At 40.7% G+C, this 25,102-nt stretch overlaps 1 protein-coding gene across 1 annotated transcript; it reads right to left on the bottom strand.

The window, feature by feature from the left end:
- Positions 1-1,501: 1,501 nt before the first annotated feature.
- On the bottom strand, positions 1,502-3,148 carry LOC130868210 (E3 ubiquitin-protein ligase RLIM-like). The gene is given in 1 exon segment (XM_057760463.1): positions 1,502-3,148. A coding segment is annotated over 1 exon segment (1,647 nt).
- Between the last annotated feature and the right edge of the window lie 21,954 nt (positions 3,149-25,102).

The raw sequence follows: 25,102 nt of genomic DNA, 5'->3' as shown, positions 1-25,102 counted from the left end.
AACCATTTACTAGGTAACTCAATTACAACACTGTTATTGATCATAAACTGTGAACTGTACTGAAGGGGAAAAGCAGACACCCTCACATGTGCGCTCTCTGCCTGTTACAAAGGTTCAGACAGGATACTTTGGAGAGCAACAATCAGAACCGTCTTAAGACCCTAAGCGCTCTGCAAGTGTGGCTTCCATGTCCTGCACACTGTTGGTAAGAGTGTGACAGGGAAGACAGTCAGGAAAAAAAATTTAAAAAAATCAACTAAGGCAGATTACAAATGATTTCCTTTCACAAAAGAATTAAAAACATCTTCTCCATCTGTTTAAAAAACAAGGTCAACTTCAAGGGGTCACTGCATTCTAGCAAACAGTTAGAAATGGCCTTTAACAGTTATTTGCAACATTGGTCTCCTTATCGTGAGGAGTTGGAGAATCGACTTAAAGTCATAGAAGCAGATGGTTAAATACAAAATGTGTAAATGATAACCCCTCATAAATGAAAGACATTGACAAAAGCAGCGAATACTGGGCACAGAAATAAAGTTTTTCCAGAAGAGAAAAAACCCCATTTAAGCATTTTCATAACTTGGATGGATTCTGGAAATTACATCCCTAAGGACTGAATATCTCCTGGCACATTTCCTTATCAATTGTATGATCACCTGTTCCAACACTAGCATGTGAGCCTCCTCCCTCTCCCCAATGCCACCTCCATTAACATAGTGGTGCAACTATCATGTTCTTTATAGGGAAAATGTTCCAATTTCCCAACACAACTCTCTTCAGTGTTACTGTAAATAGCTTGATGTTTTTTAACTTGTTGAACTTGGTTTTTAGCAGTAATAAATCTCAACATCGTAAACTGCAAAAAAATAAAAAATAAAAATAAAACACTGCAAACCTTCACAGTAGTAAGCAGATTAAAAATCATTTGAAATATTCAAGGAAAATCTAGATTTAGTACTTCCCCTTAGGCATTGAAAAATGTAATCTCCCACCATTATTACTGCATGAAGTTCAAAGTACGCCTTAAAGACAAAATCTTTCTGCAATAAAGAAAAAGTGCAAAGTAACAAAATGAAATGTAAAATCTTATGCAAGAATAGGACTTAGGACACTGGTGAGGAAAATGATTTTCATCCTTCATAGTACACCTGACAACTATACGAACAACCTTATCTTTAATGTCTGCAACACTAGTAATATATAATAGTCATGGACTTGGTCAAATTAAAAAGCAACTCACACTAAAAATACTTGTATTCATCCTACAGAACCCAAGAGATAGGAGTGCTATTCCAAAGTGTCCACATGCACGTCGCGTCTGAAATATTCTTTCTATCCTGAAAAAGAAACTAGAAAAAAGACACAATTCCCTCAGAAAGCAATGACTCGATTCAGGTTGTGACTTTATATTAAAGTACCGCGCATAACAGTGAGATAAAGGAAGCGATTTCCATTTGCCAGTCACTATTCCAGCAACACAGCTACGAGAGTTCCTTTCTCATTAGAGAACCCTTCGTCTGTTCCAAGAGGATAAGATGACATTGCGACAAATGGGACAGGTGTTATTCTCCCATAACCAGCGGTCGATGCAGTGGACATGGTACTCATGGGAGCAAGGTAGCGCGCGAAGTTTGTCGCCTTCTGTATATTCAGTAATGCAAATAATACATGTCTTCGATGCATCATTTTCACCAAAACTTCTCGTTAGCAAGTTATTAATCTGTACATTGGTGGGTCCTCTAGTTAGGTGGTTGTCATTATACGGGTAAAGTCCGGTTGCTTCAACACCTCCTTCAAACATCTGTGAGATACTTTCTGAATATTCATTAATGGAACTGGAGCCAGGGTTGTAGCTGGAGACAGAAGCAGAGTTGTTACCACTAGAGTTCCCTCTTCCACTCCATGGAAGCTCACCATAAGCTGTTGTTCTCTGCCTTAACCTGGTTTGAATCGGAAGAGATGTAGTTTGCCTTGATCCAGTATTGAAGATTGTAAGAGTGGAAAACCTGTGAGTACTCACATGGGTTCTCCCAGCTGCACGTTCAGAAATTGTAAAGGTGCCTCTAAAACCTCTAGGTTCACTTTCATAAGTGACCGTGTTGATTGGGATCTGAGACCTTGAACGAGTTCTGCTAGCTATACTATCTCTCTGCCTTTCTTCTGCCAGCAGAACTCTTCTGACTTGAAGGTCTCTGGTTGGAGGTCTTTGACCAGATCCTGCCGCTTCACCATTGGTATCTGTGTCTGAAGAGCTTGTCCCTTGAGCTATAGAATTTCTTGACCCAGAAGCCACAAAAGAACCTCTACCTAGCAACTCAGTTCCACTTCTCTAGTGTCTCAAAGTCCCATGATGAGGGCCTCTAGAACTTGCCTCGATCTCGTTTACCAAAGGCTGCTCAAAAGTATGAGATGAGATGGTATGATGAGATCTTCGTGGAATTTCATTTGCTGGGTGCAGGGAAGACCTACTTTCAGCTCTGGCTCTGGTTCTTCGCTGGTGTTCTGGTATCGGGCTTCTTGCCCTCCTCCGACCTCTGGTGGATGGCACATCTGTTAATGCTTCAGCAGAATTGTGTTCTGACCTAGGTGTTCTGGCAGATGATCTCTCAGATGCTGAATTTTCCATTTGCCTGTGGATGCTGCGATCCATGTTTTCTGCACTAAGACGTGTAGCAGATGGTTCATTTTCATTCTCTGAGGTTTGGCTTCCATTATTACGGTGAACATTTGTCTCTAAACTGAATCTGAAATCACCACTGTTTGAATTAATGTGGCTCACTGCCCTCCAGGACTGATTTCCTCTCTGACCACTTCTTGTTGTATTGCCAGTCTGTCTGACAGAGCTATGCCAATCTATTATGGAGTCACCACTGGACTCGTCATCTGAAGAGTCTCCATTTTCTTCTGAGCTCTGTGGTGGTGGTGGCGGCTGATCTTTAATTTGCTGTAGTCTTCGGAACAGCTCTTCCTCAGTACTTTGACCTGGGGTGCCTAGCAAATTGTTGTCTCTCTGAAGTCGATAGTCTTCTCCACTCAGATTATTTACAAATCAGTAGAAAGCTTCTTCCCAATCCAAGTGATCCACTTGCCTTCTGCGCTGAGCTGCAGATTGGTCATTTCCTTGATCGCTAGAATCGGAGTTTTCCATCTTGATGAACGAGCAGAACATTATCTGTCTGTTATGACATAGTACTGAAATCCAGTCAACTGGACCTTTAGTTTTCTTCACTAGGCTTCGGTGGTCCTGCCAGGAGGGGACTGGACTGGCTGGGCTCTGCTGCCTCCACGGCCCGCGAGGCCGCCTAAGCTCTGCTGCTTGCCTGCCTCCTCCTCTCTAGCCAGCCTCAGAATGCCTGGGAGAGACCCTCCTCTAGGTCAGCGCCTGCCCATTCTGAGACGTAGCTCCAGCAACCATTATCTTCCCTATTGTTACCTAGCAGTGACAGAAATCCACTCAAGATAACTTTTCTTAAAGTCACCCCAAATTTCCTATTGAATATATTTCAGCTCCCCTTTCTCAGCTAATCCACAGGACTCAAGAAGGTCTATTTAGAAAGCAGATGATTCAGCCAAAGCGTACCAGGTGGGCCTGGGTAAGAGTGACTGGTAGTCCTACTCATAGGACAAACCCACTCTTCTTGCAAGTCTGGCATCACACTGGGGAATTTAGTGGGATAGTGACTGCTTCATGATAGGTTGGCATCACACAGAATGTTCATTGTGCCCTTCCCCAATCACAGTGGCTAGGTGCCATCATGAGAAAGAACCAAGGGGTCGACCTTCACTACTCTGGTGTCATGAGAACAAGGAGTAAGTCAGGGAGCCTGAAGACACCCTGCTACAGCCCTCGAGTGGGAGAGAGCTGTAGACACTATTACAGAGAACGGGAAAGCAGATATGGACATGTTGATCCTTTCTGGTTGACATCTGATTCGAGTGCTAAGGGGAATGGTGTTTTCTAGCCCAGCCCTCCATGTAAGTGTAAGGAACTGTTACTGTCACCTGAGGTCGGCAGGAAGTTTGACTTCTAGAGGTACCTTTCTGCCATGCACTTCACTACCGGCAGGATGAAAACAGAAACTCAGACCCATTGGAACACTTGATTTCCACAGCCCCCTTCCTCCCACAGTGCGTTCACTGAGGGGTGACTTATGGAAACACAGAGCCTGAGCCTCCTGCGCAGATCTCAGTCCTCTCTTTGTTCCTCTTCCCCACTCTTCAAAGTGTTCAGGGGCGTCTCATCAGTTTGGTAAGTAGGCAGAGCCCAAAACATAAACTCTGGAGAAGGTGGAACATGGGAGCACCTGCATAGCCCTAAGGCTTGGAAAGCAGAGTGTGTGTAGTAGAGGCTGTTGTTATACAAAGAAGAGATGCTCCCAAAGAAGATGGACATTTTGAAGTCCTGACCCTTGGCTAGTCCAGGATCAGCAGTTTCATAAATGGTAGACAAGGCAAGAGAACTTTATTTAAACACAACACTCTTTGCTCCTAGCAGACTCCAGTGTTGGGAGACCCAGAAAGAAATCACACACTGATGTACCTGGGTCTTCTATCTGTTGCTTCCATTGGTTCATTAATAAAGAAAACTACTTGGCCTAATAGGTCAGAACATAGGTAGGCGGAGAAGACAGAACAGAATACTGGGAGTTATAAGGCAGTGAGATAGATGCTATAGCTCTCCTCTCCAAGATGGATGCAGGTTAAGATTCTTCCTGATAAGCCACCACCTTGTGGTGCTACACTCAGTAATAGAAATGGGATAATCAAGATTAGCCAGTGAGAATTAGACAGTAAGAGGCAAGATAGTTGTAGTTACTCTCTACATTATTTAGACTCCTTGAAATAGAATGCTTAACAAAACTTTTGTTATATGTTTTTTGCTTAATATTGTTTGTTGTTCGTAATTTTATATTTGGTATCTGTTCCTACTGTATCTAGTTGTATTGGGTCCAGTTCAATCTTATTTAGAGAAAGAAGAGATGATGGGGGACTTCAGCCAATCACGTGCTGCTTAGTGTGTCCCCTGGGGCCACAGATAGCCAATAAAAGCATCCATGTGCTCTAGCTCGCTCTCTTTGTGTTCCTGCTCTTCTGAATCGCTGGGACCCTGGTTTTGTAGGTTTCCTTTCTTCTGTTTATTAAGGCTGAATATTATTTTAAGTTGGTTTGGTTAATTACAACTTCCAATCAGCCTCACCCATCAACACACAAAGGTGATTTAAAAATTAGTTAATCAGAGGAATTAGTATGGTGTGTTGTGATTTCCTATGCCAGACTTAGTCCATCACTTGTGATTTCAGGTCCCTGCAGCTCCTCAGTTTATAAGACAGAATGCAGACAGATTCTCTGAGAAGATCTAAGACAAATGACATCTTAACCTAGTTCCCAGTAGAGACCTTGTTCCCCCTTGGACATCATGAGCACAGACTTCACTGTCTACCTTTCTATTGGCATTTTGGTCTTCCCATGTCCCACTCATTAAGCTTTACGTACACTGTTCGAGGACTTCTCTAGCCAACAACTCAAAACTCTTCTACATCCTCCCGTGACCTTATCCCTAAGGCCTATAGACTGCAAGGTCACATTTATAACAATAATGATTCCCACCCTGGTACCAAGGTTATGAACTTATTTCATTTCTCATTTTCCTGACAAAATACCAGACCAAAGTACCTTCAGAAGAAAGGGCACATTTTGCCCAGGCTTTGGAGCGCATACAGACCATAATAATGGGATAACATGGTACTGACCGTAACTAAAACTCTTGTGGCAGGCTGTTGAGACAGCTCTTTACACTGTGCCAGTGGCAACGAGGCAGAGAATGATGATGCTCTGCTCAGTTTGCTTTATCCTTTTGTCCTCTTTGCTCACTCTGGGAGCCCATCCCACTGACTGGTGCCGCCGAATTTCCCCGGGTTTATTCCCTGAAAGCAGTCTCTCTAGAAATGTGCTACTCGACTGGCCCAAATTCACTTATGGTGGCAATAAAGATCAACCACAGAAACATAATAAAGACCATGTACATCAACCTTGTCACCAGCATTGTAATAAATGGGAAGAAACTGAAAGCATTTCATTTTGAATAAGAAGGTGAAAAGTCCACTTTTTTCACTCTTATTCAATTCAGTGCTGAAATCATAGTCAAAGAAGTAAGACAAGAGACTGAAGCCAAAAGAAAACACAAGTAGTCAAATTGCCTCTCAGATTCTGTACTTGAGAGATCCAAAGGAATCTTAGATCTCATAAGCATTTTCAGCACAGTAGCAGAATACCAAATAACCCTATAGAATCAGATGTTTCTCTATATAAATACTGAGCTTACTGAGAGAGAAATAAAACAATTCCTTTAGCAATTGCAAAAATAAAATCACCTCGGCAATTGGACTAGTGAGATAGCCCACTGATAAGAGATCATGCTACTCTTCCACAGAACCAAAATTTGGGAAGCTCACAACTTCCTCCACTCCAGCTCCCTGAGATCCAGTGCTATCTTCTGACCATTGAGGGCACTCGCATACACACAGCTATACACAAAAATGCATATTTGTATATAATTATACAAACAAAATGAGTCAAAAATTAACTGCCTGGGAATAAACCTAACTATTAAGCTAAATATTTGTTAAAGGCACCTGCAATAATAATGAAGCTGAGCAGTGGTGCCACATGTTTTGTATCCCAGCACTCAGGAGGCAGAGGCAGGCAGATCTCTGTGAGTTCGAGGCCAGCCTGGTCTACAGAGCAAGATACAAAACAGACTGCAAAGCTACACATAGAAACCCTGTCTTGAAAAACCAAAAAGAAGACATGTGCAATTAAAATTTTATTATATTTTCCACTTCTTTCTTTGTGTGTGTATACACATTCACTTGTCACTGTGGGTGTGTGGAGGTCCGAGGACCACTTTCATCAAATAGCTCCCAGTCACTGAATGGAGCTTTTCAGACTTAGTAACATATGCCCTTACCTTCTAAGCCATCTCTCTAGCCCTACAATTAAAAATATACAATGACAATTAGCAATTGTTGTAGGCGGGAGAGGGGAGAGTGTGAGTGCAGGAATGGGAGGAGGGGAGGAAGTGGACATTTTGAATGGTATTATTTATAAAGCAGTGACACAAACAAACCAACAAAACAATCAATATGTTAAACATTGGGCCTGGAGACATGGCTTGGCAGTTAAGAGCACTGGTTGTTCTTCCAGAGGGCCTGATTTCAATTCCCAGCACCCACATGGCAGCTCACATGTCTAGTTCCAGAGGATCTGACACCTTCACACCAAAGCAGATAAAATAAATTTTCATAATTAATAAAAGATTTAAAACACCAAAGAAACAATTTGAAGAATGACTTTCTGATATGAATTTAAAAAATTAATGTTGTGAAAATAGTGATCTTACCAAAAGTAATTGACAGATTCAGTTCAATCCCAATCAAAATTATAATGTTATTCTTCACAGAATTGCTAAAAAACTTCCAAAATTCACACAGAGACACAAAACATCACACGTAACCAAAGCTATCCTAAGCGTGGCAATGCCCTATTTTGTTACACTACAGAACCATAGCGACAAAAAACAGCATGCTACCAGCAACAAAACAGAGACAAAGACAAAGGAATAGAAAAGAGACTCAGAGTAAATCCACACAGGTACAGGTTTGCATGTGTGTCTGAGACAGGATCCCTTCCAGCTCAGAATGGTCTTGCCTTAAACTACTGATTCTCCTGCCACTATCTCCCAAGTCCTGGAACTGCAGATAGTCATCTGACCTAATTTTTGACAAAGGTGCCAAAAGCTCACAACACAGAAAGCACTACTTTTTCACCAAATGGTGCTGAGAAAACTGTATGTTCTCCTGAAGAAGAATTAATGTAAGTCACTATCTCTCACCTAATTCTACAGAAGTCAATTCAATTAGGTCTGCAGCAGCAACCTTAATGGAAGGCTTTCAATTTTGAAACTGCTGACCTGAATTAAGGAGAATATTTCATGTGAGGGGAGGCATGGAAAGGACATTCTGAGAAGATCTCCAAGTGCTAAGGAGGCACAACTGACAGATTGGGTTTTCTAAAACTGTAGAGCTACAAAGCAATGGGAATAGGCAGCAGTGTGGAGACGCCACATACAGAAGGAAGGAATTTCTTTCTAGCTCTATATCTTACACTGAAATAAAATACTCAAATATCAGTATCCAAATCATTCAATCAATACATTGACCAATGAACTAAACAAAAAATTCTTAGAAGAAGAAAGGCAACTATGGCTCATAAAGGTAGGGAAATTGTTCAACATCCTTAGACAGTGGCAGGTCTGCAAGGTAAAAGTACATTCAGATTCCATCTCACTGCAGTCGATATGGCCACCAAAAACAAAGCAGTGACATCACATACTGGCAAGAATGTGAGAAAATGAATCCTGGTGGAGATGTCAATCCAGCCACCATGGAAAATCACAGTGCAGGTACCTCAAAGCATTGACAATAGAACTGTCACATGATGTAGCTGCAGGACTGCTGGGAATAGCTGCAAGGGAATCTGAGCCAGCTTGTTACAAAGAGACGAGGGAGCCCCTGTTTCTTTTGTGGCACTATTCACAATTGCCAAGTTATGGCATCATCCTAGGTGTTCATTAACAGATTAATGGATAAAGGAAATTTGATATGTCTCTCTTTCTCTCACACACAAACACCCCCCACACACAAGATATGAAAGAGAAAGAGTAACTATTTAGGGAGAGAAGGGAAACTAGGAGAAAAAGGAAAGAGTACAAAAGAGCATGAACAAACTAGAATGATTTTTGTGTATGGAAATATCATATTGAAACTCATTATTTCCTGTACTAAGTGAAAACTGTTAATTAAAAGACATTCTATCTATAGTAAAAGCAATCACAAGGAAAACAAAGTATTTTGTTACCTCTAAAGCTGTTTGTTAAACAGTCATACCAACAAGGTCATCAAAATTCCTGCATCTGTGTAGGGCTATTTTGAATTTAATACATTTAGAAATGATGTTCGCCTGTCTACGTTTCTGAACTTGTGACAAATTAGCAGCCAATTGCTTAAAAGCAACAGTCCTTAAATGGATCTCTATTTTGATTGCTTCTACAGACTAAACCTATGTCTCTGTGTGTCTATGTCCACCTGTCTCTCTGTGTGTTAAAATGTGAAAAAAAGCACCTTCTTCTGTCTTTTGTTTTGTTTGGTTTTTGTTGAGACAGGAGGGTTTCTCTGTAGCTTTTTTTTTTTTTTTTTTTTTTTTTTTTTGGTTTTTTGAGGCAGGGTTTCTCTGTAGCTTTGAAGCCTGTTCTGGAACTAACGTTTGTAGACCAGGCTGGCCTCAGACTCAGAGATATATGCCTGCCTCTGCCTCCCCAGTGCTGGGATTAAAGGCATGTGCCACCACAGCCCGGAAGCCCTCCTTCTGTCTTATTTGGCTCTTATGACTGCAGATGTGACAGTGAGAAGCACAACCTACCTTCTGAGTGAACTTTGCTCACATTTACCAATAGTGTTTTCTGTCAAACCAGATACTTGCTCCAAGTAGTCTCTTAATTTAAAAAAAAAAATAAAGTGTGTTGTAGTTTCATATGTTTATCTAGGTTCTTAGGTCTTTGAGCTTGATTTTATTTTAGCCCAACCCAATTACATTTTCAACCTCGTCTAGTATATTCTTCCAAGACATTTGTATAGCTGTAAGTTCTATGTTATTTATAACATGAAGGACTGTAGAAATATGATTTGGACAATATTTGGGAGATACCTAAAAGGAATAACTTTCCATAAGAGAATTCTCTGGGTGTACCATACAGAGATCAGAGTTGTGGAAATCCAGCATCATCTTCACTACATTGCCTAATCACTCTACTATATTGCCAAGAATGTTGGCACATGCCTGTAGTACCAGCCCTAGGGAAATAGCAGTAGGAGGATGGGAAGTTTGAGGCCAGTGTGAGATAGATAGTGAAAATCTGTGTCAGACAAACAGAAAGGACCTAAAGATGGAAAAGGCTGCGTGGGGCATCACACTGTTGTGATGTGACACTGGCACTTGATAAGTAATGGTAGGGGGTCCAAGAGTTCAAGTTGACCCTTGACTATTTAAAGTAGCTAGGTTGAAACTAGCCTGGGGTCTCTCTCTCTCTCTCTCTCTCTCTCTCTCTCTCTCTCACACACACACACACACACACACACATACGCACACCCATGGAACTGAAAACTATGCCTCCAAGGCAAGGGGAGGGCATTGGCAGAAACGTGAGACTGTGTCTCACTTACACTATCTAGGCTGGCCTCAAACTTGTGACCTAGGGCTTATCCTTCCCAGAATTCTAGGACTGTAGGCTGGCAATAGTGATGCTTTCTGAGCCTTTTACATCTATTGCTTTCTTGTACTACTTCGTGTGCTAATGAATTCTCTAGTTTTCCTTGCATGTAAAATCAGACTTCCTGTGGTTTAATCTAAACCCACCTTATAAACCACAAAGCAATTCTTTTTTCTTTCTTTCTTTTACCATTCATTGTTCACTGGCCTAAATAGGCTCTTCATGGTTGTAAGGCTTTCTAAGTTTCCTTGGCACTGCCTTTCTGATTGAAGAGCCACTAATCACTATAATCACACTTCCTTTATGCCACAGGACAGCCCTCATCCTCCAGTGCCCCAAATCTCTTTATATAACCTTTTCTAGTTTTGTTTCCCTACCTCTCCCCGACAAGTTAGGCAAATATCTGAAAGAGCAGTTACCCAAACCTTCCTTGGTGGATAGCTAGAAGTGTCATTGCTTGACCTTGTGCTCTGGGGCTTCCCACTCAGCCAGCAGAGATCTGAGACCAGGTGGTTGGTGGGCTGGATGAATGGAGAGACCCAGAAGGACAAAGAACATAGAGGCTTTGGCAGTTTAAGTTAAAAACAGATCAATGTGCATTTAAATTAAGGCTGGCTGCTTGGATACAGCAAATTCCTCTCCCTTTAACTCTTTGCCATTCTGCTGCATGGTATTCCTTCATAAGATTGCCTTACCTTTAGCTCATAAGATTCTTTTTTATGTTTAGTTGCCATGTTCAGCTTGAATCAACAGTTTATGTGGAAATGAAGAGGAGAGATGGATGGAAAGCCCATGGTTTCCTGGGGGTGGTATGCTGCTGAAGAGATGTTCTGATATAGATTCTTGGATAAAGAGAAGGGACATGTTCTTGGCATCTGTTGTATAGGGAAAATAAAGGTCCTTTAACCACATAGTGTCAAATAGCCTCATAAGCCACTGATTATTTGCCTTTTGTTATCAATGATATTATCTGGAAAGACCTATTCTGAAAAAAAATGAACCAAGCTAGCAAAGTGTCCTAATTCCACTATGCTTCTGGGGATAATTTCCTAACTGGTGCAAACCATGGACTGTGTTAAGGATAGCCTAAATGATAACTTTGCCTTGTGACTCATGGTTTGATTCACTAAAACTTGTCTGGATTAGGCTGAGAGGTGAGTGAGGGTGTATCTGAGTGTGGATAATATAAGGGGGAACCTGAAACTCTTTCACACATGCACATGAAGCAAAACTCCAGGACACGTTTGAGCCCCTCATCCTTAGAACAAGCACACACATGTGAAGAGAAACACACATACAGAGTGAGAGACAGACAGACAGACAGACAGAGAGAGACAGCGAGATGGAGAGAGAGAAAGAGAGAGAGAGAGAGAGAGAGAGAGAGAGAGAGAGAGAGAGAGAGAGAAAGAGAGAGAGAGGAGAGAGAGAACAAAAAATGGTGTGAGTGTGTTCCGGATGCCAGCAGCGGCATCGAATCAACAGATCTTATGACTCATGATTTCCCCTGAACCCAAAGTCTGAGTTTACATTTAAGTGGATTTCTCAGGAGTAAAGTAAAGGCATCTTCCATTCCTGAAACTTGAGCTTTGTAAAATAAATACAACTCCTCCACATTAGACACAAAGGGAATCCTGACCCGATGACATTTATTCAACATCCACCTCTCTTGAAGTGTGGGATTGCACAATATGTTTACGAAAGCAAAGAGCATGTCCCAAGAATGAATTCCTGACAGAACCTTCTGCAGAGGTCACTTGAACTTTCCCCTACTTTTCCAAAGTGTTTCTGGTTCTGACAAAAGATACTATAACATGGTACTATGAGGTACCGTCATGACACTGATGTATGTTTTACCCAGAATTCCTGAATGCCTGCTTTCAATAATTTCTTTCTGATAACTGAGTAAATGTGAATTCAAATATTCAGTTTATTCATCCAATGGAATGTTTCCAGGGACTTTGGTAAGTACACATGAATGCTGGACTTATGTTTTAAAATTACAGCATGCACTTAGTATTTAAAATACAATGACCTGAGGAATACTTTACTGTTCTTGCATTTGATAAGTGAAAGACCCAGCGTTATTGAAGCCATAGATTAAAACACTCTCCTATATCTGCATTTGGAAAGCCTGGGCTTTTCCTTCTAAAAATTGTTCCTTTACTCATTGTGCCACTCTACCAGATGAGCCAGACATAGGACTACTTCTTTTATCAGGCCAGGGTATGTGTTATTGAATGTTTTCTGAGTCACATGGTAAGGAGAAAGTTCAGATGGATTTTCTTCATTGACACTAGAAACTCTCCGTTTTTTTCAGACAAACTCATGGAAAAAAACAAAAAACAAAATTAAAACAACCAAAATAAAATCAAGTAGAGAAACAGAGACTGTTGTAGTAGGTTTCTGTCCCTCCCAGTCCTGTAATAATCACAGAGAAACCATATTAATTGCAACACTCTTTGGCCAATAACTTAAGTGTATTTCTGGCTAACTCATATCTTAAATTAACCCATATCCATTAATCTGTGTATAGTCATGAGGCTCTGGCTTACCCAGCAAAGTTCCAACATCTGTCTCCCACAGGGCTACACGGCTTCTCACTAACTCTGGCTTCTTTTTCCCAGCATTCAGTTTAGTTTTTCCTGCCTAGCTAAGTTCTGCCTTGCTATAGGCCAAAACATTGTTCTCTATTCTTTAATATAATCACAGCATGCAGAGGGGAATCCCACCAGAGACCAGGAAAATAGGTGAGAATAAAGGCTTGTAATAGAGGTATAGCATGTTGTGAATGGGATCCAGGGATTCAACCCTGTACTGCGTGGAAAAGAAAAGGAAATTGAAAAATAAAATAAAATCTATAAATAAAAGATGAGAAAAAATGTCCTTGCATAAATCAACCACTGAGTCCAGTACTCCAATGATGCTGAAGAAATTTCCAGAATGCTGAAGGTATCATATCCAAGTCCCATTCCCCAAGTTCACCTGTAGAAAACGTAACTCAAAAACAATAGATCCTGAAAGACTGGCTAACTTTCCTCTGTCAAAGCTGACAGGATTGCATTCCAGTTTTCTATGCAGTTCCTTAAACACTTGATTTTGAAAGCCAGACCTTGGCCAAATGTCAATCTCCTATGGACAAATGTGGTAATATTCATGAGAGCTGGGGTAGAGGAGACTGAAGCTGTTACCATCAGAGAAACAAAACTTTTCACTGTATCTAGAATGCAAATATCTGGTAGGTACCTGGAAATCAATGTCTCTGGCTTTCCCAAGGTTGGATTGTTTGCTCAAGTTTCTAAGGGTGAATGTGGTGCTCATTCTAAGAAAGCTTAGAGCAAAATAATATGGTACAGTAAGCAGGGCCTTCTCATCAGTATAGTAATAGGACTGTGTCTAGAAAATGTTCCAAAGGTATCAGTGATCTGTTAGACTCAGGAGACACAGATTGATTTTAGATAGGCTCCCTCTAGGCAGGCCAGGGTAGCCTGGAATTCACTATGGAGTCCAAACTGCTCTTGAAGCTTAGTTATCCTGTCCCAGCCAAATGAATGTTGTGATTACATACTATGTCCATCTACCACATAGGAATGATAACACCTTACTTATGACTGCTTGATGATTTGCCATGTGATTTAGCCTGCCCTAGGTAGACTATATCTAGGTGTGGCTTAATGACCCCCACCATGTCCATATTGCTAACACCAGGGAGCAGTAAAGTGAGAGCTTTTTTCTACATTCTTCTGATGTTTTGTTTAGGAAACAGAAGTGGGAGACACAGAGACAGAGAAACAGCACTGGGCAAAGGAGAACTACTATTGGACATAAGGGACACAAGAATGTTACTGTGTCTGAGGCTGCTGTTGGTAGAAGTGTGGAACACGAATGGGCATGTGACTCTATACCAAAGAGCATATGACACCATGGCAACACGGTGTCCTTTATTGTTACTCTATAGGGGTGGAGGCTAATAGCCAGGCATGATCTGCAACAGTGTAATGCTCCTTTAGTCCTAGGAAGAGCCTGAAGCCTCAGCCCCAAGTCACCCTGATACTCATTAGTTCTTTGATCTGAGTTCTTTAAAGATCTCTTGTTGGGAGGAATGACTTCACAGGAAAGTAGCCCTGATTTAAGAAAGCAGAAGCAACAGCTGAGAGTGGCAGCTCACATCTTTAATTCCAGCTCCTGAGAGACAGAGGCAGGGAAATCTCTGTGAGTTTAAGGCTAGTATGGTGCACATAGTAAGCTCCACACAAGCCAGAACAGTGAGAACCTGTTTCAAAATCCAAACCAAACTAAAACAACAACAGAAAAAGAAAACCCAAAAAAAAACAATGGCGAAAATAGACAAACCAGCATCAAATGTTCCCTAAGGTTTCCACAGGATAGTTAAAGGGGAGAAAGACTAAATCCACACTAGAAATGGACAGCTAAAAGCCAGACTCTTCAGTCGCTACCCAGTGGTTGGCCAAAACAGGAAGGCAAACAATAATGGCACAAGTAGCTGACCTTTTTCTGTGTGTGCTCTGCTAGGAAATTCTGTATTGGAGGATTCAATAAAGTAGCTGGCATGTTGGCAGTGTCTTTTGGATTGAGCCAGCGACCTAATCCAGAGTCAACCATCTTCACCAGAACAGGTACAGGGGAGTAACCACTGAAAGTGAGCCAGAGCCAGAGACTGCTGAGGGTCTGGATGTGATTCAGAGACCTTCAAGAGAGTAGACCTAAGTCAACACCCCAGTTGGTCTGGGAGAGAATCTAGAACCTCCCAGAAACTAGGCCTGATCCAGGACCTCTGCCAGTCTGGGCATGAGTAAATCTGGGTCCTCCGAGGGAATAGGAAGGAACCAGAGGTCTCAGCAGGACCAGGCATGAGTCTGGGACCACAGAGAGAGTAGGCCTGAGCCAGGACCTCTGTGGGTTTGGGCATGGGTCTTGGACATCAAAGGGAATAGGCAGGAACCTGGAACCCCTGCAGGTCTGAGCATGAGTCTGGGACCTCTCAGGAAGTAAGCAGGTCCTCTGTAGGTTCAGGTGCACCAGAACCTGGGACCTCAGAGGCAGTAGATCGAAACCAGAAACTTTTACAGGTCCAACTCAATCACAGTGACTTCTCCAGACTATGAGGGAGTTGTTTTGTTTTCTCCTAAAATGCTTTGAGAATGGCCTGACAACTGAGTGCTTCAACATCTCGGTGGGACGGATAAGCCGCCAGGTCTGCCAAGGCCAAGATTCTCCTAGAAACTAATAGATTTCTCTGGAAGCCAAAAGCTGGCTCTTATCTCCTGGTCTCAGCATCAGCTACTCCCAAAAACTCCAGAAGGCAAAGTTTATGTAGTTCCCTGCTCCCTGGTGTCCACAGCGCAGCAATGACAGGAAGGGCCTTAGCTAACTGTAGGCATGGCAGCAGCACCCAAGGATTTGTGGCCTTCAAAAATGTTTGGTTGACCTTGACATTCTGCCTGTGCTCTGCTCACCAGAATGCCAAAACCTGGAATTTGACTTTTTTTTTTCTAATTTATCTGAGAAAGTTTTCTAATTTTATTTTGGAGATTTTTACATAGCTTGAGATTTTTTATTGTTAATTTTTAAATTAGTATGCAAAGCATTAGGTTTCATTATAGTGTTTTCAAGTATAATTTGTTTTCGTTGATACTCCTCCCTACCTCCACCATCCCATCCTCCATACTCTTGTACCCTTTCACTGCCCAAAGCCTCCTTTCTGTTCTCACAGTACCTGTGTTCTATTGCCCTCTCCTCTTCGGCAATGTTGTGCCCAGATCACATTCCCAGAGAGAAACCACCAGAGGCCCAGACTGTAATAAGCAAGGTTTAATTAGCATAATACAAACATGTTTGGGACCCCTGCCTATTGACCCCATTACAAAGAGGTACAGAGAGGAGTTGTATCTCCTCTGTGGGGTAAGCTTTTAAAGGCATAACTACAAAGAGGCTTTTTGAAGCTGCTTTGGTACTGGTGCAAGCACTTTTACTCTCTCCCATCCTGCTGTGTTGTCTAGTTTTTTGTTCTTAGACTAGGGCCTCTGTTCAGGAGTCAGGACATCTTTATCAGCCTGTACCAGGTAGCTGGCTGGGCTGAGCCTAGTGTCCTTGTGCTCGGAATCTCTTGGAAGCGAGAGGGGAAGGCCACTATTGTCCTGGGAAAACATTCTGCTAAGAAATTTCTTCTCACCCCTTTGAGAATGAGGGGTGAGGGTTCTACACTCAACACGAGATTTCTGTTTTCTAAAAATGGGGTAACACACTACTGCCAGACCTGCATGATAGGCCATACAGTGGACAAGCAAACAATTTATAAGGACACCAGCTCGACTTCTGTGATTCATTTGTTTTGGTGTGGTTTTTTGTTTGTGTTTGGTTTTGGTGCTAAAGATCGAATTCAGGTTCTCTCACATGCTAAGCATGTGTTCTACCATCAAGCTATACACCCAGTATATCTCTATTGCTAATTTGCACTCCCATGAGTCTATAAAAATAGCTTCAGGCAAAAAATATCAAATGGAAATAAGAAAGTGTATTTAACAAATGGTGCTGGCAAAACTAATATCAACATGTAGAAGAAAGAAACCAGAACCATATCTATCCCCATGCACAAAACTCTAGTCCAAATGGTTTAAAGACCTCAACATAAAGCCAGCCATACTGAACTTCATAGAAGAGAAAGTGGGAAATAAACTTGAACTCACTGGCACAGGTGATCACGTCCTAAATATAACCCTAGTAGCACAGACTCTGAAAGAAACAATTAATAAATGGGATTTCCTGAAACTGAAAAGGTTCTGTAAAGCAAAGGGCATGGTCAAAAATACAAAATGACAGTCTGCAGAATGGGAAAAGATCTTCACCAACCCCACATCAGACAGAGGTCTGATCTCCAAAATGTACAAAGAACTCAAGAAATTGGTCATCAAAAGAACAAATAATAAAATAAAAAATTGTAGTACAGACCTAAACACAGAACTCTCAACAGAAGAACCTAAAATGGCTGAAAGACGCTTAAGGACATGCTCAATATATTTGGTCATCAGAGAAATGAAAATCAAAACAAATCTGAGATTAAATTTACACCCGTGAGAATGGACAAGATCAAAAAACCTGATGACACCTTATGCTGGAGAGCTTTGTGGTAAAGGGAACACTCCTGCATTGCTAGTGGGAGTAGAGGCTGTCAGTATGGCAATTTCTCAGAAAATTAGAAAACTACCTTCTTCAAGACCCAGAAATTCCACTTGCCACAAGGACAAGTGCTCACCTATGTACATAGCAGCATTGCCTGTCATAACCAGAACCTGCGAACAACCTAAATGCCCCTTGACGGAAGAACGGAGAAGAAAAATGTGGTACATTTATAATATGGAGTACTACACAGGAGAAAAAAATGACATCTTGAAATTTGCAGGCAAATGAGTGGAGCAAGAAAACATCATATTGTGTGAGGTAGGTAACCCAAATCCAGAGTGACAAACATAATATGTACTCCCTCATGCGTGAGTTTTAAACATAACGCAAAGAAAACAGCCTACAAATCACAATCCCAGAGACCTAGACATCAAGGAGGACCCTACGAGAGACATAATAGATCTAATCTACAGGGAAAGTGGAAAAAGAAAAATTCTCCTGAGTAAACTGAGAGCATGGGGATCATGGGAGAGGGTTGAAGGGGAGGGGAGAAACAGGAAGGGGAGCAGAGAAAAATGTAGAACTCAATAAAATCAATAATAAAATAGCTTTGTGGCATGTGTGTGTGTGTGTGTCAGTGGGGATGTGTGTGTCTGTCCATTTGTCTCCATCCCTCTCTTTATGTGTGTGTCTCTATGTGGGATTCAGATGTGTATGTCTATGTGAGGTGCATGTCTCTGTCTGTCTCTCACTTGGTTTGTGTGTGTGTGTGTGTGTGTGTGTGTGTGTGTGTGTAGAATTGATTTTATTTTAGAAAATTCTCTGAGCTAAGAATTCCAGAGTCATATGTCTACCTATGTGTTTCTGTTAGCTCTTGCTCCAGAATATATTCTGCATCCACTCATGTCTCTCCATCTTCACTCATATCCTATCTAAGCTCCAGAATTTCTTACTGTAGTGATAGCAATAGCTAAAGAAATGTTCCAATGAGTTTAGAATGAAATTTGAACCTCTTTATTGGGTTAGTAGGCCTTGGACAATCTGCCTTCTGTTACCACATCTATGTGCTTTTTACCTCTCTTGAACATCTAATAACTATCACAAATACAGAGTCTCCTGTTTCCCAGAATGGGTACAAACTTAATATGAGCTGAGGATAACCTTGTACTCATGCTTCTCTAACCTTCTGATTTCTGGAATTGTAGAAATTTTGACAAAGAAAATATAGAGTCATGGAAAAAGCACATGAAAAGATACCCATTTTTTTTAACTGGATATATAATTTAAAAATATTAATTTATTATGTATCTGTAAAATATGTCTGTGCATGTGTGTGTGCAGAGAGAAATAAATAGGAGAAATCTAGGCTCAAGTGAGAAGAGAGCAAAAGCAAGAAGAGGAGAGGGAGAAGAGGAAGCCAGGGTCCAGTCACCTAGCCACACAGCAAACCACAGAGTAACAAAAAAAGATACATAGAATAAATAGAGAGTCAGCAGTCTCCACCAGAACAAGTCCAACTCCATGCCAGGGACTTCTACAGCAGGAGATACAGACCAGGATTTACAGAAACAGGGCAAACCTGGCAACCTAGGCCAAAGTAGGCCTGAGACCGCAAACTCCAAGGGAGCAGAGCAAAGCACAGGAGTGCTGAGCTATCTCCTAAAACATGGAGTAACCAATGTGGGTAACTAGAACTGTGACACTGACTGTACCACAATGACCAACCATTTGAGCTTTAGATTCACAGTCACCAAGAAGACTATTCATCATACACTCAGACAGCCCCATCCACATCTATTAGAGGAAAAGATGAGTAGAAAAGATAATATCACACACTACACCACAAAGAGCAACACAATACGAGTAAAACTCAAAGACCCTACAACAGCAAGACCTGAACAACCAAATATAGATGAACTAGAAGAAAATGACCTAAACATAGCTTCAAGAAAATGTTTGAAATTCTTTTTTTAAGATGAGCTAAATTTTCTTTATTAAATTATTTATTTATTAAAAGTTTCTGTCTCTTCCCTGCCACCGCTTCCTATATCCCTCCCCCTCCCCCAATCAACTCCTCCTCTCTCATCAGCCCTAAGAGCAGTCAGGGTTCCCTGCCCTGTGGGGAGTCCAAGGACCTCCCACCTCCTTCCAGGTCTATTAAGGTGAACATCCAAACAGCCTAGGCTCACACAAAGCCAGTATGTGCAGTAGGATCAAAACCCAGTGCCATTGCTAATGACTTCTCAGCAGTCCTCATTGTCTGCTATGTTCAGTGATTCCGGTATTATCCCATGCTTTTTCAGACCCAGTCCAGATGGTCTTGATGAGTTCTGGAAAGAGCATCCCCATTGTATCAGTATGTGGGTGCACCCCTCATGGCCCTGAGTTCCTTGCTCGTGCTCTCTAACCTTCTGCTCCTGATTTGGACCTTTGGGTTGTAGTCTGGCGCTGCAATGTGGGACTTTGTCTCTGTCTCCTTTCATTGCCTGATGAAGGTTAATATCCTGTAGGATGTCTATATGTTTTTCTTTGGGTTCACCTTCTTATTTAGCTTCTCTAGGATCATGAATTATAGGCTCAATGTCCTTTATTTATGGCTAGAAACCAAATATGAGTGAGTACATCTCATGTTCCTCTTTTAGGGTCTGGCTTACCTCACTCAGGATAGTGTTTTCTATTTCTGTCCATTTGCATGCAAAATTCAGGAAGTCATTGATTTTACTGCTGAGTAGTTCTCTAATATGTATATATTCTGTACTTTCTTCATCCATTCTTCCATTGAAGGGCATCTCGGTTGTTTCCTGGTTCTGGCTGTTACAAACAATGCTGCTATGAACATAGTTGAGCATATACTTTTGTTGTATGATAGGGCATCTCTTGGGTATATTCCCAAGAGTGGTATTGCTGGGTCCAGGGGTAGGTTGATCCCGAATTTCCTGAGAAACCACCACACTGCTTTCCAAAGTGGTTGCACAAGTTTGCATTCCCACCAGCAATGGATGAGTGTACCCCTTACTCCACAACCTCTCCAGCAAAGGCTATCATTGGTGTTTTTGATTTTAGCCATTCTGACAGGTGTAAGATGGTATCTTAAAGTTGTCTTGATTTGCATTTCCCTAATCGCTAAGGAAGTTGAGCATGACCTTAAGTGTCTTTTGGCCATTTGAACTTCTTCTCTTAAAAATTCTTTGTTCAGCTCAGTGCCCCATTTTAAAATTGGGTTGATTAGCCTTTTACAGTCTAGTTTCTTGAGTTCTTTATATATTTTGGAGATCAGACCTTTGTCAGTTGCGGGGTTGGTGAAGATCTTCTCCCAGTCAGTGGGTTGCCATTCTGTCTTAGTGACAGTGTCCTTTGCTTTACAGAAGCTTCTCAGTCTTAGGAGGTACCATTTATTCAATGTTGCCCTTAATGTCTGTGCTGCTGGGGTTATACGTAGGAAGTGGTCTCCTGTGCCCATGTGTTGTAGCGTACTTCCCACTTTCTCTTCTATCAGGTTCAGTGTGTTAGAACTGATATTGAGGTCTTTAATCCATTTGGACTTCAGTTTTTTGCATGGTGAGAGATATGGATTTATTTTCATTCTTTTACAGGTTGACATCCAGTTATGCCAGCACAATTTGTTGAAGATGCTCTCTTTTTACCATTGCATACTTTTAGCTCCTTTATCGAAAATCAGGTGTTCATAGGTTTGTGGGTTAAAGTCAGGGTCTTCTATTTGATTCCATTGGTCGACTTCTCTGTTTTTATGCCAATACCAAGCTGTTTTCAATGCTGTAGCTCTGTAATACAGTTTGAAGTCAGGGAGGATAATGCCTCCAGACGATCCTTTATTGTATAAGATTGTTTTGGCTATCCTGGGTTTTTTGTTTTTCCATATAAAGTAGAATATTGTCTTCTCAAGGGCTGTGAAAAATTTTGATGGTATTTTGATGGGGATTGCATTGAATCTATAGATTGCTTTTGGTAGAATTGCCATTTTTACTATGTTGATCCTCCCAATCCAAGAGCAAGGGAGTTCCTACCATTTTCTGGTGTCCTCTTCAATTTCCTTATTCAAAGACTTTAAGTTCTTGTCAAATAGATCTTTCACTTCCTTGGCCAGAGTTACCCCAAGATTTTTATGCTATTTGTGGCTATCATGAAAGGTGATGCTTCTCTGATTTCCCTTTCTGCTTCCTTATCCTTAGTGTATAGGAAGGCAACTGATTTCTTGGAGTTGATCTTGTATCCTGCCACATTACTAAAGGTGTTTAGCAGCTGTAGGAGTTCTTTGGTAGAGTTTTTGGGGTAACTTAAGTATACTATCATATCATTTGCAAATAACGAAAGTTTAACTTCTTCCTTTAAAATAAAAATCTCCTTGATCCCCTTATGTTGTCTTATTGCTATTGCTAGAACTTCAAGCACTATATTGAAGAGGTATGGAGAGAGTGGACAGCCTTGTCGAGTTCCTGATTTTAGTGGGATGGATTTGAGTTTTTCTCCATTTAATTTAATGTTAGCTGTCGGCTTGCTGTAAATAGATTTTATTATATTTAGTTATGTCCCTTGTATCCCTAATCTCTCCAGAACCTTTATCATAAAGCGGTGTTGGATTTTGCCGAATGCTATTTCAGCATCTAATGAAATGTTCATATGTTTGTTTTTTTCTTTCAGTTTATTTATATGATGGATTACATTGATAGATTTGCATATGTTGAACCAGCCCTGCATCTCTGGGATGAAGCCTACTTGATCATAATGGATAATTTTTCTAATGTGTTCTTGGATTTGGTTTGCCAGTATTTTATTGAGAATTTTTTCGTTGATGTTCATGAGTGAGCTTGGCCTGTAATTCTCTTTCTTGGTTAAGTCATTGTGAGGTTTTGGTATCAGGGTGACTGTAGCTTCATAAAAGGAATTTAGCAATGACTCTTCTGTTTCTATATTGTGAAATACATTAAGGAGAATAGGTATTAGCTCTTCTTGGAAGTTCTGGTAGAATTCTGCATTGAAATCATCTGGTCCAGGGCTTTTTTGGGAAGGGAAGTTTTTGATAACAGCTTCTAATTCTTCGCGACTAACAGTTTTATTGAGATTGTTAACCTGGTCTTGGTTTAACTTTGGTATATGGTACTTATCTAAAACAATGTCCATTTCTTTTGCATTTTCCAGTTTTGTGGCATACAGGCTTTTGTAGTAAGATCTAATGATTCTCTGAATTTCCTCTGTGTCTGTGGTTATGTCCCCTTTTTCATTTCTGATCTTATGTTTTTGTGTGTTCTCTCTCTGTCGTTTAATTAGTTTGGATAGGGTTTTGTTGATCTTGTTAATTTTCTCCGAGGACCAACTTTTTGCTTCATTGATTCTTTGGATTGTTTTTTGTGTTTCTATTTTGTTGATTTTAGTCCAGAGTTTAAATATTTCCAGTCTTCTACTCCTCCTGGGTGTGCCTACTTCTTTTTTTCTAGAGCTTTCAGGTGTGCTGTTAAATCTCCAATGTATGCTTTCTCCGTTCTCTTTAAGTGGGCACTTAGTGCTATGAACTTTCTTCTTAGCACTTCTTTGAATGTGTCCCATCAGTTTGAGTATGTTGTCTCTTTATTTTCATTAATTTCAAGGAAGACTTTAATTTCTTTCTTAATTTCTTCCTTGACCCAGATGTGGTTCAGGAGTTGACTGTTTAGTTTCCATGAGTTTGTCAGCTTTCTGGGGTTAGCATTGTTGGTGCCTTCTAACTTTATTCCATAGTGATCTGATAAGACACAGGTGGACACTGATATTTTTTTGTATCTGTGGAGGTTTCCTTTGTTATCAAGTATGCGGTCAATTTTCGAGAAGGTTCCATGAGCTGCAGAGAAGAAGGTATAGTCTTTCCTATTTGGGTGGAGTGTTCTATAGATGTCTGTTAAGTCCATTTGCTTCATTACCTCCAATAATTCTCTTAGTTCTCTATTAGGCTTCTTTCTGATTGACCTGTCCATTGGTGAGAGAGTTGTGTTGAAGTCTCCTACTACTAGTGTGTGTGGTTTGATGTCTGCCATGAGTTTTAGTAATATTTCTTTTACATAAGTGGTGCTTTAATATTAGGGGCATAGATATTCAGGATTGAGACTTCATTCTGATGAATTGTTCCTGTTATGAGTAGAAAATGTCCATCTCGATCACTTCTGATTGATTTTAGTTTGAAGTCAGTTTTGTTAGAATTTAGTATGGCCACTCCTGCTTGTTTCTTAGGACGGTTTGCTTGAAAAACCTTTTCCCAACCCTTTACTCTGAGTAGGTGCCTCTTTTTGTTTAAGAGATGTGTTTCTTGTAAGCAACAGAATGTTGGATCCTGTGTTTGTATTCAATCTCTTAGCCTGTGCCTTTTTATAGGTGAATTGAGTCTATTAATATTAATTGATATTAATGACCAGTAGTTGTTTACTCCGGTTATACTTACTGTTTTTTTAGTAGAGTTTGTGTGTTTCCCTTCTTTGAGTTGTGCTGGTGAAGGGTCGATAGATGCCTGAGTTACTGTAGGCAGTGTTGGCAATGTTGGATTTCTTGGGTTGTGATTTTCCTTCTATTACTTTCTGTAAGGCTAGATTTGTGGATACATATTGTTTGAATTTGTTCTTATCCTCAAATGTTTTGTTTTCTCCATTGACAGTGAACGATAGCTTGGCTGATTATAGTAGCTTGGGCTTGCATCCATGGTCTCTTATTTTCTGTATTACCTCTATCCAGGACCTTCTGGCTTTCATGGTTTCCATAGAGAAGTCAGGTGTAAGTCTGATCAGTTTACCTTTATAAGTTACTTGCCATTTTTCCTTTGCTGCTCTTAATATTCTTTCTTTAATCTGTATGTTTTGTGTTTTGATTATTATATGGCGAGGGGATTTTTTTTTTGATTCAGTCTATTTGGTGTTCTGTATGCTTCTTGAATATTCAAAGGAATATCTTTCTTTATGTTGGGAAAGTTTTCTTCCATATTTGTTAAAAATATTTTCTGGGCCTTTGAGCTGTGACTCTTCTCTTTCCTCTATCCCTATTATTCTTAGGTTTGGTTTTTTATTGTGTCCCATATTTCCTGAATGTTTTGTGATGAGAATTTGTTGGCTTTGCTATTTTCTTTGATTAGTGCATTTATTTTCTCTATGGTGTCCTCAGAATCTGTGATTCTTTCTTCTACCTTTTGTATTCTATTGATTATGCTTGTTTCTGTAGTCTCCGCTCGTTGACCTAGATTTTCCGTATCCAGCCGGTGCTCAGTTTGTGTTTTCTTCCTTGCTTCCATTTCAGTTTTCAATTCTTGGACTATTTCTATTACCTGTTTGATTGATTTTTCTTGGTTTCCCAGGGTATCATTTACGTATTTACTCATTTCTTCAAACATTTTGTTATACTTCTCATCCATTTCTATAAGGGCTTTTTTTACATGTTGTTTGAGGGACTCTATTGCTTCCATAAAGTCAATTTTTTTCCACTTCTTCTGTGCTAGGGTTTTCAAGTCCTTCTGTTGTAGGATCATTGGGTTCTGGTGTTTTCATGTTGTTTTTCAGATTGTTGGGTGAATTCTTGCCTTGTTGCCTGCCCATCTCCTCCTATGAATTCTATCTAGTCGGTCTTCTAAAACAGGATCAGGTTTCCCTGCTGGCCAGGGGCCCCGCATAC

Source organism: Chionomys nivalis, chromosome X (genome assembly GCF_950005125.1).
Source record: "Chionomys nivalis chromosome X, mChiNiv1.1, whole genome shotgun sequence".
In the NCBI taxonomy this organism is placed as follows: domain Eukaryota; kingdom Metazoa; phylum Chordata; class Mammalia; order Rodentia; family Cricetidae; genus Chionomys; species Chionomys nivalis.
Note: the sequence above shows the minus strand (reverse complement) of the source record. Positions and strands in the feature narration are given on the sequence as shown.